Source organism: Taurulus bubalis, assembly GCF_910589615.1.
Source record: "Taurulus bubalis genome assembly, chromosome: 13".
Lineage (NCBI taxonomy): Eukaryota > Metazoa > Chordata > Actinopteri > Perciformes > Cottidae > Taurulus > Taurulus bubalis.
In genome coordinates, this window is record NC_136601.1 from 23,813,048 (window position 1) to 23,832,355 (window position 19,308).

Here is a 19,308-nt window from a genome sequence, read left to right on the forward strand (position 1 = left end):
ATTGGTCTTGTGTCTAATTGCAATATAACAGCACTTTAAAAAACACATTAAAATAGGAAATATGATTGTTATTGAATCAGCTTATTAGTTCTGTTGTAATGAATTAGATGCTTGCTAATTACATTTGTGCATTAAGTCATCTGTTTACAGTTTAATAACCAGTTGATTGCTTGCAATGCCACACTGATGTAATATCCACAATGAGGGGGAATGGCACACAAAAGAGCAACTAAGTGGAGAAATAGAGCGAAGATTATTGGAGGCAGAGCGTTAGCCCGCTGTGAAAGCTGATCCGGGAATCAAAAAGAGTTTCCACACAAATGGCCCCGAAATTAAGAACACGTGGCGCTTTGGTGAGAAGGATTCTACCCCCACGCCGAAAAGAAAAGGAAAAAGAGAGAGAGAGAGAGAGAGAGAGAGAGAGAGAGAGAGAGGCCAGCGCCTGCCTCACATCTGCCAAGACAAACAGAAGAGAAGAAGTGGGGGCTGGGGGTAGTAAATCTTCCCTCTAATGAATGAGCACCCCCAAAAATATGTCACCCATTGGCCCTGCACGTGGGGAGCGTTCAGCTCGAGCCACATCAGAGGCCTTTGTTCGCTCCCTTCTCCCCCTCCAGCGCCCGGGTCGCTGCTCCGTCACTGCTGTCGGCCCTGTATTGTCCCGCCAGCATGCGTCGCCCACAACTCTCAGACAGCCTGAAGTAAAAAAAAAGAGACAGCTTTGTGTCGGCGAGCCTGACTCCACTCAAAACCTGGTTAACTTGTGGCTTTTATGATTGGAACCAAAGCAAATAGTAGAGCTCGACAAGGCGCTCTGCTGCTTTGTCTGCACAGGGTGAAGAGCAGGGGGAACAGGTTTTGAATGTATCCATGTTTGCTTAGCATCTGGCAGAACTACCCTTTTTAAAGCTGGAGAGAAAGAAGGGTGTGGTCAGATGAATTGAGGTGAACTGATACAAAAAAAAGGCAGCGTTTGAAGGTTGAGAGGACACTACTTGCTGGATACTAATCTCCCAGTACGAAGTTATGAAAAGAGGCGTAGACCAGAAGAGGCCATTGTGCAACTTCAAAAACAAGTGATCAGGTATCAGGGCAGCATATGCCAGACGTGTGTCCGTCAGGGAGGAGGGCTTTGGCTGTGTCACAGCGTGAATGCAGGGAAGGGCCCGGCGTAAAAGTGCCTGTGATCTTTGTAAACAGCCCTGTGCTGTTCCTGCATGAAACGTAAGACTACTGAGAGTCTATTCAGGCCAGCCAGAGAAGTCAATTAGCCTTCGCGGCAGACAAAACCAGCCAGCAGAGTCCTCGCAGACAGATACCTTTGTGGTGTTTGTCAGCACTGCTCTAATTTACAGAGCCGGGCCGCTCGCAGAGAGTACCGACGAGACATTCCGGAGTTCTGAAGCACATTAATATTTCACGGGGGAAACAACTTTGAACACGAGTGTCGAGTTTAAAATCTGGCAAGAGGTGTATTTTTTTTCGAGTCCCTCCATAGAAAATGAAACAAATTTTATTTTTCATTTTCATCAACCCTGCACACCCAGAGACACGAGGGGGTGTCTTTTGTGAGCGCTGCTCTTCAAGGTGAAACAGGACCTCTAAAAAGCTTCTTTTCAAAGCGGAGCGAGTCAACAAGGTAAATGGTGGCGGCGCTCAGCACATACCGAACAAGACAAGGGCCTTGTGTACAGCTCGGAGACCCCATTACCAAGTCAAGGAGCTCTTTCAATACCTCCAAATGTGAATGGAGTCCCGGGGGGCAGTTAACGTGACTGCACCCCAGGTAGAAGCAGGGGGTGTCATGGATGGGCTGGCAGTCAAAGACAATCACAGCTATCAGAGACAAGGGGGGCAAAGGAAGGCTAACAGCAGAGCTAACAGAGCGCCAACAGAGAGCTAGCAGCAGAGCTAGCAGCAGAGCTAATAGAGAGCTAACAGAGTGCCAACAGAGAGCTAACAGCAGAGCTAATAGAGAACTAACAGCAGAGCTAACAGCAGAGCTAACAGTCCAGCAGGAGAGCAGCTCAGCGGGACACACTGCTATATGGGATGTAAACAATGCAGGAATTACAAGTTACACGCAAATGCTTTCATGTGAGACAGGCCGACAATATTTACTTTAACAATAAACACGTCTCCATATTATCACAGAGATAGATTTCCCTACAGCTATGCATCACTGAAAAAGTAATTCAACAGTCACACGCATACAGGTACATTTGTGAAATGGGAGTTTTTCTTTTCTTTAATAGGAAATATCCAATATTTTTTTTAATTGCAGAGATATTGAATGTCAATAGTTGCATTAAAGACTTATGAGGACTGGAAAGTGCAAGTGTAGACAAAATACCATTGATATGATGCTGAAGCAGTGCAATATGTAAACATGGAGGTGTTTAGTGTCTCTGTCCAACTGCTGAACACAGAACCAACCAATAAATACACAACGATGGAAATTGAACAAACAAACCTTGACTCAGGACAACTTAATGTCCCCAACATGTCTGAGAGGTCGACATCTGAATCTGAAAATCAGTTTTTCTTTTACAAAGCATCACAAATCAATACAACATAGGCATCTACTAACAATCACAATATTCAAGTCTTTACAGCCCCCCAAAAAATACTTTTCATGCCTTTTGTACTTGACACCTAGATACATTCAGCAGTTCACATGTAAAAGAGACGACAGGACCCAAACAGAGGCCAGAATTAAGCTGCGTCCAAATTATATTTAGCCTCAACGGGTCAGTGTTTTTTTCCATTCTGGTCTGTGCGTCTGTATTTCTACTCCCCAGGCGGCCCGCTCTGCCTGCCAGCTCGTTGAATACTGAGGACGGCTGATACCAACGCACCCTTTAGTATCTGGATGAGTCGCACTGGGCTTCTAGCTAACTCCATTGTAACTAATAACTGCTCTGAATAACTGACATATTGGAAGTGAAACGTCTCCTAGGGAGGAGGTCGGCTAAGTTAACTTGCGAGCTTCACTGAAGCCACGAGCGTGAGCTAATTCTAACCAAGTATACCGAATGTGGGATAGTTATTTTGAAAACGAGACCAATGTCTTTGTGTTGTTGTTGAAGCCTGAAAATGCAGACAACGAGATACCATGTTGAGCTAGCGTCTGCACAACTACAATGGAGTTTGTTTCCAAGGCTCTGACACCTGAACGTCACGTCTCTAATCAAAGTGCTACTATTTGCGCCGGTGTTTAACGATTATTCATGGCAAAAATACACAAGAGACAAAGGCTCAAATCTGCAGCTTGCACGGTTGCAGATGTGTCACTGTGCTCTCTGTTGTCTTTCCCTTTGTGCCATTTTGCGACATCTTTTCTACGCTGTCACAACTTAACAAAGACCGCCTTTTCCTCAGGGGGAATAACATTTCAGAGCGGTTGGAATCCCTTTCGGCAGGAAGGTAAGCAATGCAAGCTGAGGTTGCGGCGTGAAAACTTTTCATCACAAAATAACTCCGGAGATACAGTGAAGGGATCACGGATTGAGAGGGGCCCAGGGAACGAAGTGGCCTTTAAAGGGATAGTTTAACATTTTAAACAAACATTCTTGTTCAGTTTATTTGTGCAGCAGCAGCAGAGCTGGGATGCTATTAGCTTAGCTCAGAATACAGACAGAGGGGGGCGGGACGATGCCTCAAAGCTCACTGATTATTACGTTTGTGATTAATCTGTACACAATGTCAAACTTACAATTCATATCGGGTTCTGAACCAATCTCAGTGTAGTCCTGTTCCTCAACATGACCAGTAAATCAGAGCATCAGAGAGAAGATGGCTGTTTGTTATTCGTAAAGCTCCTCATCGATGCCACAAGGTCAGATTCTGGTGAAACCATGATGACATCATGCAAGTTCCCCAGAACCTCCTTCAGCTTAAACTCCAGTGGGGCCTCCAGCAGAGACCAGTCCACCGTGGACAGACCCAGATCCAGCAGAGACCAATCCACCGTGGACAGACCCAGATCCAGCAGAGACCAGTCCATCGTGGACAGACCCAGATCCAGTAGAGACTAGTCCACCGTGGACAGACCCAGATCCAGCAGAGACCAGTCCATCGTGGACAGACCCAGATCCAGCAGAGACCAGTCCACCGTGGACAGACCCAGATCTAGTAGAGACCAGTCCACCGTTGACAGACCCAGATCCAGTCGAGACCAGTCCACCGTGGACAGACCCAGATCCAGCAGAGACCAGTCACTGTGGACAGACCCAGATCCAGCAGAGACCAGTCACTGTGGACAGACCCAGATCCAGTAGAGACCAGTCACTGTGGACAGACCCAGATCCAGCAGAGACCAGTCCATCGTGGACAGACCCAGATCCAGCAGAGACCAGTCCACCGTGGACAGACCCAGATCTAGTAGAGACCAGTCCACCGTTGACAGACCCAGATCCAGTCGAGACCAGTCCACCGTGGACAGACCCAGATCCAGCAGAGACCAGTCACTGTGGACAGACCCAGATCCAGCAGAGACCAGTCACTGTGGACAGACCCAGATCCAGTAGAGACCAGTCACTGTGGACAGACCCAGATCCAGCAGAGACCAGTCCACCGTGGACAGACCCAGATCCAGCAGAGACCAGTCACTGTGGACAGACCCAGATCCAGCAGAGACCAGTCCACCGTGGACAGACCCAGATCCAGCAGAGACCAGTCCATCGTGGACAGACCCAGATCCAGTAGAGACCAGTCCACCGTGGACAGACCCAGATCCAGTAGAGACCAGTCCACCGTGGACAGACCCAGATCCAGTAGAGACCAGTCCACCATGGACAGACCCAGACATCGCTTCACCTGCAGCTCTGGGAGCCGACACCACGCTGCAGAAGACCCAGGACGTATTGCTGGACCCGCTACAGGAAAGGAAGGCACGGGAGAACCAGAACCAGGACTGAGAGGGGCAGACTGTCAGACCCTGCTGCAGGTAAATGAGAGGTTTTCTAAAGGGACCCTGGTGCTCTGACACACCACTTTAGTCTACAGTGGCCGCCAGGATCAATATAAAATGAAAGTTCCTTGTAGTCATTTAAATATTTGCCCAAAATGTTGAACTATGCCTAGTAAATATATTATTTTGAAAATAAGTACTGTTCTGTTGCTGTTTATACCTACTATTTCAGGTGATTCAGGATTGTATATTAACATGACGTACTGATGGAGAATACAAACTGTATAATAAATGAATGAATTTAATTAATTTGATCTGGGTCAGCTTTTCCTGGTTTTGTGCTCAGCAATACAGAAAACACCTAACGCTCCAGCGTTAGATTATATTTTAGACAAAGGTGTTCTTCCAACTATGTTTCAACAGTGTTTTGGTCCCTTCCTCCTCAGCCAACCTCAGTGTTGGGCCTTGGCGATGCTCTTGGGACTGACGGGAGGCCAGTGATCAGCTGGTTTAGCGTCACATTTACATTTGGCTTCGTGATGTGTCATCTCTGGCCTGGCTTGGAGGGTAAGATCCTGACTCCCCTCTTTCTCAGCCCAAATCCCTTCCGTCTCGCACGAGCTAACAGCATGGTAATGAGATGGTGGCAGATGCTCGCGTGCCTTTACTCCTCCCGACCCCCCGACGCACGCCAAGACTCCCCTTCTGCCTGGAAGATACAGAGGTGCTGAGTTATAACTATTTATTTGAACTAGACTGTTATTGAATGTCAGAGCACGGCTCTGAACACTATCTTCGTTCCCACTTTTACTCTCTCCATCCATGACTGTTTGCTCATTTCATACTGCTTGCTTTAACTCTTGATGTGATACCTGAATCGGAAATAAGAAAATAAATAAATCAGAATGTGAACAGGGGGCGCACATATATTCCCATGATCTAAAAAAAGTAAAAAGGCGCACACATGACACCAACCCACCACCGCTCCCATCCTCCACCCCATCCCCCCGCCCGGTGCGCACTGATTCTCTTTGGGGCGGAAGGCTGGTTTGGGAGGGCCCCCCGCGCCGCCCTCTCTCCACCTGCTAGGCAGCCTTTGTCCCCGGGATCTCCTGCTTCATTTCAATGACAAAGTTGCCCGTCGCCCTGCCCCCTAACCCCCCAACCCCCTCAACTCCTTTCAGTTGTTTAATGGTCCCCAAGGACAGAATATATCTGCATCCACCACATCACCCACCCAGTCGCCCTCCCTCCAACCGTCTGCAGCGGCCCTTCTGCCTATAAGAGTTAAACTGGTCTCTATATATAGAAACAGCATGCTGAATATTATACCTCACAGTATCATCACACACAGTGCGGTCCTCTGGTGCGGCTCTGTTGGGATTAAACACATTTCTTGGCTTTAATCTGTCTAAAGTGTGCAGTTTTTTTTCGTTTCCAGAGGAAACGTGATTTGCAAGTTGGCCCGTAATGCCATTAGGGCGCCATCAGCTCCTCGCCGGGGGTGGGTGTAGCATGTAGCAGTGTGTGTGCAGGGGCACCGGCCCGTGGCTAACGTTGTTATATGTCACGGGAGACAGGATGCGTTCCGAAGACATGCCGGGGGACTGTGTCTGCTCCCGCGAGAGACCTCGCAGTGCGCGTGGAGAGGACTTGGCCCCGTGCGTAATAGCTGTGTTAATGCGTAACCGGCTGGATGGAAGCCTCACAAGCGTTACATGTGACAAAAACACCAATGGATTTAGCTCAGTAAGGCAACGTTGGATTCCTACAGTGGAATGTGTGTCCAGGTCCAACCTCGCTGCATGAAAACATGCTTTAAATTAATAAGGAAGTGTCACATATCATATAGTGGGAGCGTTATTCAGATCAGTGTTTCCTCTCAGCCTCTCTTTGACCAACAAAAAGCTTGAAAGATTCGGTTATTAGTATTTTCTCCAGCTGAAATCCGTGAATCAGCTGAGGCAGTAAACTACAGCTGGATGATTAAAGCAATATTAAGACTATATGATGGACATCGTAAACGGACTATATTTATAGGACAGAATGGACACGTTGCCCTTGTTGAGCCATTACTGTGTGTGTGTGTGTGTGTGTGTGTGTGTGTGTGTGTGTGTGTGTGTGTGTGTGTGTGTGTGTGTGTGTGTGTGTGTGTGTGTGTGTGTGTGTGTGTGTGTGTGTGTGTGTGTGTCTGCTCTGGAGTCGGTGTCCATGTGTTTGCTCAGAGGCAGATGGCGGCGCAGAGAGTCCGTTCCCACGGGTCACACATAGGAATTTAAAATGCAGATAAAATCCATCACAGAGACGCATCCTCTCAAAGATGCCGGTAGCTTCAGATAATTTGCTCTGTTGAAACCAATCAGCGTTGCAGTTATCAGATGTGGCTCGCGCTCCAAATGAAGCTTATTGAGAAGAGAAGTCTGCGCAGCGGCGACTCATTACTTTCTGAATGATTTAGGGGGGGAAATAAATCTGGGGGAAGTTCAAAATGAGCTTCTGCCGGCTTATGGGGTCTGTGCCACACTGATGAGGGTGTCCTATAGAAATGTTGGCTATGATGTGAACTTTAACGGAGCGGAGGATGGATTAATACAGGCCATAAAAACTCTTATCACTCTGTGATCTTTACGCCGTTCCTCCCTTTCTCCCCTCTACTGGATCATATCAGCAGCTATGACACGTACAAATGAAGTCAATCCAAAGGGCAGCGGTTGCCTCCATAACTACGGAGTATAACCCATACAAGAGTTGAGAAGAGTTTTCCACAGCAACGAGAGGAGAATATTTGATTTTATCTGACATGAGCTGGGGCTAATTCTCTCTCGGTGTCATTTGGCCGGGGGCGGCTGGGTCTGAATAGATGGTAATTGTAGGTTTGGGCTGTCGGAGGCCCGGGCCAGATGGCCTGCTGCTTCTCTCGTAAAACTCCGCTCGCCCTGTTGTTTTCTCCCCGAGAGACACTTTCAGTTTGCAGGATGGTAATTTGGTCGGATCCAAAGTGTGTCGGCTTCCAAACAATATTATTATGCTGCAAAAAGAGGATGTTTGTGGGGGAAAAAAGAGCACATTTTTATTTCGCAAAGAAAAGCTCCAGATTCTAAATGTTCATCAATCGGGGAGAGCAATCTTCATTTCAGCTATCAAACATTAATAATTTAAGATGTTCTGAAGTGTTCTGATGTGGAATCATTTGACGTCATCTTTGGTCACTAAAAAGGATTCATAAGAAAACAATGGAGCGGTATTGTGCAGTATATATTGTGCGCACAAAGACATAAGAGGAATTCAACAGTTTCGATGAATATTATAAAAGCCCAAAAGAAAGATCTGGCAACATTACAGTCACCAGATTTTACAGCTGGGTAAACTGGCAAACAAACAATGTTTAAAGCTCTTTGTAATGATAATACAGGGATCTGTTTTTGGTGGTCACATGACGACAGAGACAGACAGCAGTAGATATTTAGTGCTATAATCAACTGGAGAGGTTTTTTCTTCATTATTGCACAATCATTGCAGACAAAACAAGAGACGGTGTTGTTGGATGAAACGCTGTGACACAATCAGATACAGTGATGTCAGATGAGTATTTGGGTTGCACGAATACTCCATGGTGAATTAATATCAAAGGGGCATTTCATACTTTTGGGTTTTAAAGCGTGGGGCCCGGCCACACAACCTCCGGAGTGATGGGCATGCTTCTCTCCCCGTGGCATTACCATTCCGAGAGCCACAACTTTTTACGCACGCATGACAAAAGACCCGAGTTGGCACACGTTGTTGAATCGCAACCAGAACAATGTAAGTCTGCCGGGTCAGTGTGTGGTTGTGTTGGAAGTGGCTGAGCCCAGAATATTTCCTCCTTTGGCCCATTGTTGTGGCACACTTTTGATACTGGGGTTGTCTTCTGTGAGGGAGGGAGGGGGCACCATCAATAGTCCCTCCTGTGCTGCTTGAAGGAGCCATTCTGGTGATTTAGGGGGAGGGGGCCCGCGCGCGCTCTCACAGACTCCCTCCTTCTGGCGCGCGCTCTCTCTCTCTCTCTCTCCCTCGCTCGCTCACTCACTCTCGCGCGCAGACTGGGAGAAAGCTGCGTCTCTTCATCCACTCTCACTCAACTCACTCTCCGGCGCGCACACACACGAGGCGACGGGCATATGTCGATGCAAGCAACAGACCCGTCTACAAGGAGACCGCCGCGCTTTGCTTTGGAGTTCCTTTTTCCTTTCTCCAAAAAGGACACTTTACGCATCTATTTATTCCTCTATTTATTTATTTAATTCACTATTTTGCGGAGTTTTTGTTGTTTTTGTTGCAACAGCCAGCAGCTGCGGAGGATTAAACATGCCAGACGTCTGAAGACTCCCCCCTCCTCCTCTCCTCCCCCCTCGGATTTGTTTCCCCCCTCTGTGGAAGAATTGTCCACAGAGCGCACGAGATGAGGGCGAAGATGGCCCGAACCAGAGGAGACGTCTTCTCCTCGGCTCTGCTCGAACTGCTGCTGCTGGTCGCGCTCGCGCGCGGCGCCACCGGAGAGACTTTGAAGTATAAAGTTTACGAGGAGCAGAAAGTGGGCACCGTCATCGCTCGGTTGAAAGAAGACGTCGCCGGGGTTTTATCCAAACTGCCGAGCACGCTGAGCTTTCGGTTCCGCGCCATGCAGCGGGGCAGCACGCCGCTGCTGTCCGTGCGCGAGGAGGACGGGGAGATCAGCATCGGCACCAAAATCGACCGCGAGAAGCTTTGTGAGAAGAACTTGAACTGCTCCATCGAGTTCGACGTGGTCACGCTCCCCACGGAGTTCCTGCAGCTGTTCCATGTGGAGGTCGAGGTGCTGGACATCAACGACAACTCCCCGCACTTCTCTCGCGCCATCGTCCCCATCGAGATCTCGGAGAGCGCGTCCGTGGGCACGCGCGTGCAGCTGGACGGCGCCGTGGATGCGGACGTGGGGGAGAACTCTCTGCACACATATTCCCTCACGCCGAATAACTTCTTTAAGATCGACGTGAGGACCCGGACGGATGGGGCCAAGTACGCAGAGCTGGTGGTGATGAGGGACCTGGACCGGGAGGTGCTGTCCAGCTACCAGCTGCAACTCACCGCCTCGGATAACGGGGTGCCCCCCAAATCTGGCTCTACTTTGCTCAAGATCAGCATCTCGGATTCCAACGACAACAGCCCAATCTTTGACGAGCAAGCCTATATCATCAACCTGATGGAAAGCTCTCCCCTCGGGACGCTCATCATCGATTTAAACGCCACGGACCCAGACGAGGGCACTAATGGGAAAATAGCCTACTCCTTCAGCAGTCACGTCTCGCCAAAGATCCTGGAAACCTTTAAGATCAACCCAGAGAGCGGCCACATCACGCTGATTAAAAAAGTGGACTATGAAAGCACGGCTTCCTATGAGCTGGACGTGCAGGCCCAGGACTTGGGCCCAAATTCCATTCCCGGACTTTGCAAAATTGTGGTGAAAGTCGTGGATGTAAATGACAACAAACCAGAGATCAACATCAACCTGATGACGCCTGGCAAAGAGGAAGTGGCCTACATCTCCGAGGGCGCCCCAGTGGACACCTTCATAGCTCTGGTGCGCGTTGACGACAGCGACGCCGGGCTCAATGGCGAGGTGCTGTGCCGGCTACATGGACACGGACACTTCCGACTGCAGAAGACCCACGAGAAGAACTACATGATCCTCACCAATGTCTCTCTGGACCGGGAGAAGAGGTCAGAGTACAGCCTGACGGTCATAGCGGAGGACCGGGGCTCCCCCAGCCTCTCCACCATCAAACACTTCACGGTCCAGGTGCTGGACGAAAACGACAACCCTCCGAGTTTCGAAAAGAGCCGCTACGAGGTCTTTAAGTCGGAGAACAACTCCCCCGGAGCCTACCTGATGACCGTGGTGGCCTCGGATCCAGACCTGGGCACCAACGGCCAGGTCACCTACACCATCCTGGATGCTCTGGTTCAGGGGAGCCCCATATCCACCTACGTCACCATTGACCCGTCCAATGGCGCCATCTACGCCTTGCGCAGCTTCGACCACGAAGACGTCAGCCGGATCGCCTTCACCATCCAGGCGAGAGACGCGGGGAACCCGGTGCTGTCGACCAACACCACGGTCCTTCTGACGGTTCTGGATGAAAACGACAACCCCCCCATCATCCACTCCCCCTCCCTCCGGAACCACACCGCCGAGCTGCCGGTGTGGAAGTACGCGTCCCCAGGTCAGCTGATCTCCGCGCTTAAAGTCACGGACCGCGACACCGGCACCAACGGAGAGGTCAGCTGCGCCATCGTTGGCGGCAACGAGGACGGGCTGTTTGTGATGGACGCTCGGCGGTGTGAGCTCAGGACCAACGGCAGCCTGGAGCAGGCTCCACGGGACGTGATGGAGATCAGGGTGGAGGTGCAGGACAGGGGGACCATCCGGTTGTCCACGGGGGCCCTCTTTAGACTGTCCCTGCAGGAGAATATGGACATCCTACCCGCACTCTACCCCACCGGCTCCAGCCAGGCCCAACTGGATCTCTCCCTCATCGTCATCATCTCTCTGGGCGCCGTTTGCGCTCTACTGCTCATCGTCATGGTGATGTTCGCCACTGCCCGCTGCAGCCGAGAGAAGAAAGACCCCAGACACAACTACAACTGCCGAGTGGCGGAGAGCAGCTACCAGAACCACCCCAAGAAGCCCGCCAGGCAGATCCACAAGGCGGATATCACTCTGGTCCCGACCGTCAACGGGACCCTGCCGGTGCGGGCCCACCCGCGCTCCCCCTCGGCCTCCCCGGCCCCCGACAGGGGCACCCTGGGGAGCAGGCAGAGCCATCACAGCCGCCAGTCCCTCAACAGCCTGGTCACCATCTCCTCCAATCACGTGCCGGAGAACTTCACCCTGGAGCTGGCCCACGCCACACCCCCAGTAGAGGTAAGACAATGAGGTTCAGTTTCTGAATGCTGTTATTTAATTATCTTTAAACTATAGATGCATTGTGCTAAAACTGTGTAAATATGAGGCAATCTGTTAAAACCTAAAGATAACCCACGTGACATATTTTGGTCCTAAATCATATACTATGAATGCTTTTTTTTTATTATTTATAAATTGCTCCCATATTCTGTTACCTTCATGTTTTTGTTGACCATCACATTGGGGAGCAGGTCATGATGTCATCCCATCCCTCCCCTCCCCCACCCCCCCAAACATTGTCTTGTGGCCTTGCTTGTCTTGTTTGACTCCATTCATTTTCCCCCTCTTCATTTTTTCCTTTTATTTTTTTTTATTTTTTTTTTGGTTTTTCTCTTGGGATTGTAGCAAGTCTCACAGCTTCTGTCCATGCTCCATCAGGGCCAGTACCAGCCACGGCCCAGCTTCAGAGGCAACAAATACACCAGGAGCTACAGGTAATGCGCATACAGCAATATGCTTTTAAATATACATCTGTAAGGTCATAAATAAGGAAAAGTCTATTGTACATCTCTATAATATCACATCCACAGGATTCTGTCTGCTAGGAGTGCTTTCACATAGTCGCTTTAATCCACATCCAGTAGCTTTTGGTTTAGTGTCAAACTGTATGCTCAATAACTTCACATTTGCATAATTTTATGTAAAACCTCTTCTGCAGGGCGCTCTGTGCTTCTCTGTGCAGCATGTTATCCATCAGTAGCATTGCATTCCCTTAGCTATTTCATACTATTATTGTCAATGACTTGCCAGTCCTCTATGAGAAACGTCTCAAACCTCTCCGTCTGTGCAGATACGCCCTGAACGAGATGGACAAGTTCAGTCTGAAGGACAGCGGCCGCGGAGACAGCGAGGCCGGGGACAGCGACTACGAGCCGGGCCGCGAGTCCCCCATGGACCGGCTCCTTGGTGAGGGCTTTACTGAGATATATGCCCCCGATGGCCAGCACAGATCGCATGCAGGTACACCCCTGGCCCCCCATCCACCACACCCCACCTCCACCGTCATACCCAAGCATTCCCTTCCTGTCTGTTTGTTTCTTTCAGGTTGTACGATGCGTCAGTTCATCACAATTCATTCAAATTTGAGCAAAGATTGGAGGCCAATTATTTTTTATCATTGATTTAATCTGCCAAAAAAATTGTTCAAATAGTTGATTCCAATTAACAGATTATTTGTTGTTATTATTACATTAGAAAAGTACTTTTAAAATGTTTACAAAAATTATTAGAAAAAATATATTATAGAAGCTGGAATCAGCAATGGTTGCCAATTCATTCTCTGTTGATTGAAAAATTGAGCAATCGACTAATCTCAGCCCTAAAATGTTTGCAATTTACATTATACATCTGTTTGGTGTAATAAATCATTCCATCCATTTCACTACATGGTCAACAAACATAGGTTATCTAATATTTGGCCCAAACTTCAAATATGACTTGAAGGTATCTTCTGAATTATAAATATTTACTTTTGGACTCTCTTTATAAAATACTAACATGTATACTCAATGAAAGAGTTATTGGTTGCTGCATCATTCCTGCTTGACCTCACACTCGCCCTGAAGTGACCCCTTCCTTACACAATCCACTGTCCTCAGTCTGTTCAAAAAGGCCTTCCAAGGTTTGTGCTACGCTAATATGAGGCTGTATGCTAATCGAGTGCATATAAAGAGCAGCTCTTGTCAAAATAGACATGGGAAGAGACTCACTTGATACAACACAGACCTCTGAAGCCCGTAAGCGAAAGCTGAAGGTGTTTCACACAGAATAAGCACTTTGGATGTCGTGGAAGAGATCACTTCAGGGTCTGTTAGCGATAACTCAACGGGTAAATTAATAATGTATAAGAACAGACTAAAAACCGAATGCGTCAACGTCGTTGACAAATCCACATGACCATGTGAATACTCCATAGCTGGGGCCGTTAGAGTTTTGTGACCCATAGACCGGCCACAGCCCTCGATCAACACATAGCGACTCCATACTCCACTGTATTCATCAGCTGCCTGTTAGCAAAGCCCTGTTGTAGCCGTTCAGGCATGCTCTTTTTGTTCTGCATGTGCACTGGCCTCGGAGGTTTGTGAATGGTACCGAACGCACTGCACCAGTTTCACCTCGCCGCCATCACGCCGTTGAGATATCTCTCCAGATAGCTCAACGTATCCCTTTGCAGCCGCCCATCTGGTCTCCCTACTGTCACACTGCATGGAGCTTCCCTCCTCTCCACAGTTGAGTTAACAAGGAAGAACTTTGAACACTTGTTGCACAGTGTTTGACCCGCACTAACTTTGAAACATTCTACCCACCTGGAGCCAAAACTCTCCAAAGTCTCTCTGCCTGTCTGAGCTCTCGTCGCACAGGTTGAAGCTGCCGCAGCTTCTTTTATCCGCCATCCCTCTCTCCTCTCCGAGCTCACGCTCCGTTTCCAGCCGGCTTCCCACACAGTCATCACTCGACACCGCATTTGAGCTACATCCCAATTAGAGTCGACCCAGACGGGCAGACAATCTCATCACCAACACCTCCCCCCCCCCCCCCTCCCGTCACAGCTCCGCTCGTTAGTCACTCGTCTTTTTTTCCTGCACATTCGAGCCTTCACTTCCAGCCGTCCAAACCCCAAGCCCTCGTGCTCCTCTGATGAAAAGGGGCCATTTAATTGCCATGTGACGAATAGTTGCTATGGAGTTTGGCGCCGAGTTGCGCTCGTGATTAAACCCTGAAGAGCATAATTACATCTCAAAGCTCACCTTTTCTCCTTCTGTATGTTGGGCCCGCCCCCCGCCCCCGTGTCCACTGCAGCGTGGATGATTTCCAGCAGCGTTTAGTCGGTGCCCTGTCATTAAGCCGGGATATGGTAGCCCTCCCTGCACCAGGGGAAGAATGAGGGAGAAACTCTTTGTTTCAGGCTGGAAACATTGAACAACTTATTCCCGTTTGCTTCAGAAAACGCAACATTCTCTAAAGTGGCAAGATTAACTCCACGAATCAGTCTAGGACTTATTTCTGAGAGAGAGAGATGAGAGATGAGAAGATCAATACCACTCCTCTTTGTGTGTCCAGTACAGGTCTAGAGTCAGGAAGTGGTTAGCCCAGTTTAGCATAAAGACTGCAACGATGGAAAACTGTTGAAAAATACACCCACCAGCACCTATAAGGCTAAGGAGTCCATTTTAACTCGTTTTGAATTCCTACATAGACAATGAAATGACAATCTGTTGAAGTGACTCCTTCTTTCTGGGTGAAGTAACTTCCTGGAGTCTTAGTGAGACCGTCGGCTGCGGTAGCATCAAATATGTGTTCACTGACCTCCATCGCATGCGGTTCAGAGATACTGCACTTCATCATTTTATTTTCGATCCAAAAACAACATATAACGTGCTAATTAGGGAACGATACAGGATTGAGTCGACTTTAATCCCTTTAGTGAAAGCCAAACTATCGGTTTCCTCCTGCTTCCAGTCTGAATGCTAAGCTAAACTAGCCCCCCCAAACTCCATACGAACACCGCAAGCATCATATGGATATGCATCATCTCGTCTCACTCTTAAAATATAGTGATATACACTCGTAAGCCCTGAACAGGTGCTTCATCAGCGCTGCAGATAGAAGTGGGCACAACGTACAGGAGTCTGAGCGCTGATGTTCGCTTTGATTAAAAGAACTCTCACCCCCGAGATCTGACCCCATTCTTCTATGCATAATGAATGAGGAGTGAACCGCTCAGTCACACAGGCAGGGCGGCCGTGTGGCGCTCATGAAGGATGCTTCTCACTCCCCTGATGAAGCGGCTACAGGAGCACTCGTATACGTCAAAGTCAGCTCGCCGCTCATGAGGAGGAAACTATCGTATGATGGCAAATAAATTAAAACCTGTGACAGAAATCGAGTGCGTGGGGTTTGAAAGATGCAAGGAGGATCTAATGTAAGATCCAGTTGCACTATGGGAAATGTAGGATCTTGTGGAGCCTCTGCTAGGAACAAACGCTCAGGATGTCTCAGCATCTGTCACTTGGGTTTTGAACATACTTATCTTTTTTTAATTGCTCTCCCATGACCACTCCAACTTCACAGAACTACAATACCAAACAGTCCCTTAAAAGTAGAATTTGTGTTCTTTGCTGAAGCAAACAAATCATCGGCAGCGAGCCATGTGGTCTGTAGTTCTGAATAAAACCAGCCTGATAATTTATTGGCCAGTAAATGAATTAGTAAGGCAGTGAATTGACTTCACAGTCAGTCAGATAGGCAAGCTTTCACTTAATGTTTGCCTGACATGTTAATTTTTATATTTCTACACATAAATCAGTTGGGTTAAATCTTTCATTTTTACTCTTTCATCAGACCCCCCCCCCCCTCCCTTCCAGTGCACCCAAATGCACTTTTCATCTGCTCTAAGATGTATTATAAATGTTCCTTTCATGTTAATGAGGGGATAATGAAGTCCCTCAATAGCGCGACTGAAAAGCGCTGCACTCCTTTAATGAAGGCTTTAAGTTGGCATATTTGATTTGTCTAATTTATTCTTCAGAGATTTTCTATTTGAAGATTTAATATTGAAAAGAGCGACTTGAAAGGGAAAGATGCAGAGCTTTTAGAGGAGGGGTTATTCTGAATGGGTAATAGGCATTGATCGGCCTCTCTGAATTGTCTCTGCGCAGTAAATACATTGGAGGAACTGTAGCAGCCGAGCTCCTGCAGAGAGCCTTCCAGACTCATTAGAGCTCTTCGCCATGTTTCCAGAGACAGCGCAGCCAAAAAACACCTGAGGGGAGGCGGCAGATATTAGATGGGAGAGGACTCAACTGACAGGAATCATTTTTGCATCTCTCTGATTTCGTGATCTAATTCATGGTTGTTTTGTTCAAACGTGAACATAAAATGTACGTACACATGAAAGAATGAGATCTGAGTATCATCTGCAATATCTGCCTGCCTCTAAAACAAACAGTAAAGCCCATTAGATATAATATACATGATACCCAAGTGCTGTGTATTCTAAATGTCAACCGTTCAAGACAAAGCATTTAAAGCTCTGAATGAGGTTTTAAAGTGTTTTAGCCTCAGTGGCAGGATCATTTCCTGAGCCCATGAAGGAGAACTTTATCCTCGATATAAAATAATGAGATCCACAGTTCTAGTCCATTGGTTCCCACCTTTTGTCCAATAGTACCATTCACACATGCAATGGCATTTGAAATAATGAATATGCTTTTAAATAAAGACCCTCAAAATATAAGCAGGCATACATACAGGCATCTATATAAATGTTTATTCTTTTAATCAAACTATTGTCTCTCATTCATTTAAGGTTTACTGTATGCTTTTGAATCCTCATTGTTAGTTTAAATACTACATTTTCTCACTTTTTCATGTTTACACCGAGATTTCACAAAATGTTTGGTCATGGAAATTTGGTTTAAAGTCATGGAAAATTCATGGAAATCCATTGGTCAAAATGTGTATGAGAGACAGTTGCTGAACCAATCAGTGTCAATACAGCTGAAACAGTTCGGTAGTCAGTTGTTTGATTAATAGAAAATAAGCAACATTCTCAGATTGTGTGTACTATTGTGTAGTATTACACTCAGTATTCCTGATTACTTATACATATGATGTTTTTCTTTGTAGCGATGAGGCTCTGCACAGAGGAGTGCCGTGTCCTGGGTCACTCAGACCAGTGCTGGATGCCCCCCCTGGCCTCCCCGTCTTCGGCTTCTGATTACCGCAGCAACCTCTACATCCCCGGGGAAGAAGCCCGCCAAGCAACTGACCTGTCCCAGGAAAAGACCCCGCAGCCCTGCACTGACACCGGCCCCGCCCGAAACCAGAGCTTCTCCACCTTCGGCAAGGACTTGGGTGGCGAGGAAGGTGGAGAAGATGAAGAGGGAGGGGCCGACGCCAGAAATGAGGACTTGTGTGGGACCACTTCGTTGCTGTCAGAGATGAGCAGTGTGTTCCAGCGGTTGCTTCCCCAGGGTCTGGACTCGTACGTCCAGGTCAACGAGAACCAGAAAGGGACAAGTCTCAGCGGGGTGGGCGTACCCACGACCGGATCCTTAGATCGCAGAAGAGGCCATCTGCCCGGCAAGCCCAACCCCTCCGTCCACCAGCAGGGCGTGGCAGCCTGGGCCGCTAATACCCACTTCCAGAACCCGGGGAGCAGCATGTGCCCATCTGGCCACCACCAGGGTGGCAGCTACCACACCCTGAAGCCGAGCACCAAGCTCAGCTCCCAGGGCGGCAGCCACAAGGGCCTGCAGGCGCCCAAAAGCAGCCCCCAGAACAGCGGCCACAGCAGCAAACCCCACAGCAGCCCGCTGCTCACGGCCCTGGTCAGCCCCACGCTGGCGCAGCCGGCCCCGGCCCCGGTGCCGGCGGCGCTCCCCGGGCCCTCCTCCAAGTGGCTGCCGGCCATGGAGGAGATCCCAGAGAACTACGAGGAGGACGATTTTGACTCGGTGCTCGGACACCTTCAGGGCAAGCGCAGCGACAGCCGGCACGAGCTGGTGGACGCCAGCGAGCTGGTGGCCGAGATCAACAAACTCTTACAGGACGTCCGGCAGAGCTAGACTTCCTGTTTCTAGAACACTTTATTTATTCACCACCCGCCGACTGCTTTCTTTCCTTCAGGATGAAAGTAAGGGACCACGGGTGGAAAAAGGATGGAGAAAAAAAGTCAAAAAACAAGACCGGCAATTGTCGTTAAAGTTGCATTTCTAATGTGATAATTGTGTTTTGTGAATGCTAAATATCCAAAAAAAATTGTTTGTAATTGCTGGTTTGGTACACAATGTACACTACGTGACTGTATTTATCTTTGTATTTTAAAAATACATTTGTATACTTATATTTATAAAAAAAAAAATGTATATAAACTAAACATAAAAGTCTATTTTTATATTTTGAATGCATGTTGAGTATGAAAACCTTGAATCAAGACTTTGACATGCGATCGACATTCTACATATTTAAATTGTCTTTTGTATTGTGATTCTTTTTTTATTTATCACTATGATATGTATACAGGAATATATTAATGAATTAATGGACACGTGTCTTTGTGGATTATTGTGGGGAAGGGGATGGTAAACAAATAAAAATAACAAACATTATTCAGGAGTCTGTGGTTTATATTCAATGTTGTATTGTGTTACTTTACATATTGTATTCACAGGAATGAAAACTATAGGTTTACCATTCGGCATATGACCTCACATTAACACAACTTCACTGAAAGGAGTTGAAGTGCTATTTGCTATATGACCCTTTAAAAGGCAAGCCCATCAGCATCACGTATTTCATTTTGCTTTCTAGCAATCTATAATATAACAACGGTGTGCTTATTCTCCAGAAACTGTATAACATGCTGGTAATATGAATGATGACTGCCGTCCAATGGTAGGTCTCTATTTGA

The 19,308-nt window shown here is 47.9% G+C and overlaps 1 protein-coding gene across 1 annotated transcript; it reads left to right on the forward strand.

Annotated features, from left to right (window-relative positions):
- Positions 1 to 9,350: 9,350 nt before the first annotated feature.
- pcdh18b (protocadherin 18b) lies at positions 9,351 to 18,993 on the forward strand (the record flags this gene model as incomplete). The annotated part of the gene is made up of 4 exons (XM_079228549.1): positions 9,351 to 11,852; positions 12,240 to 12,328; positions 12,685 to 12,854; positions 17,523 to 18,993. The coding sequence occupies 4 exons, from the start codon at positions 9,351 to 9,353 to the stop codon at positions 18,461 to 18,463; spliced, it is 3,702 nt and encodes a 1,233-aa protein (XP_079084675.1). The 3' UTR covers positions 18,464 to 18,993.
- Positions 18,994 to 19,308: the final 315 nt, after the last annotated feature.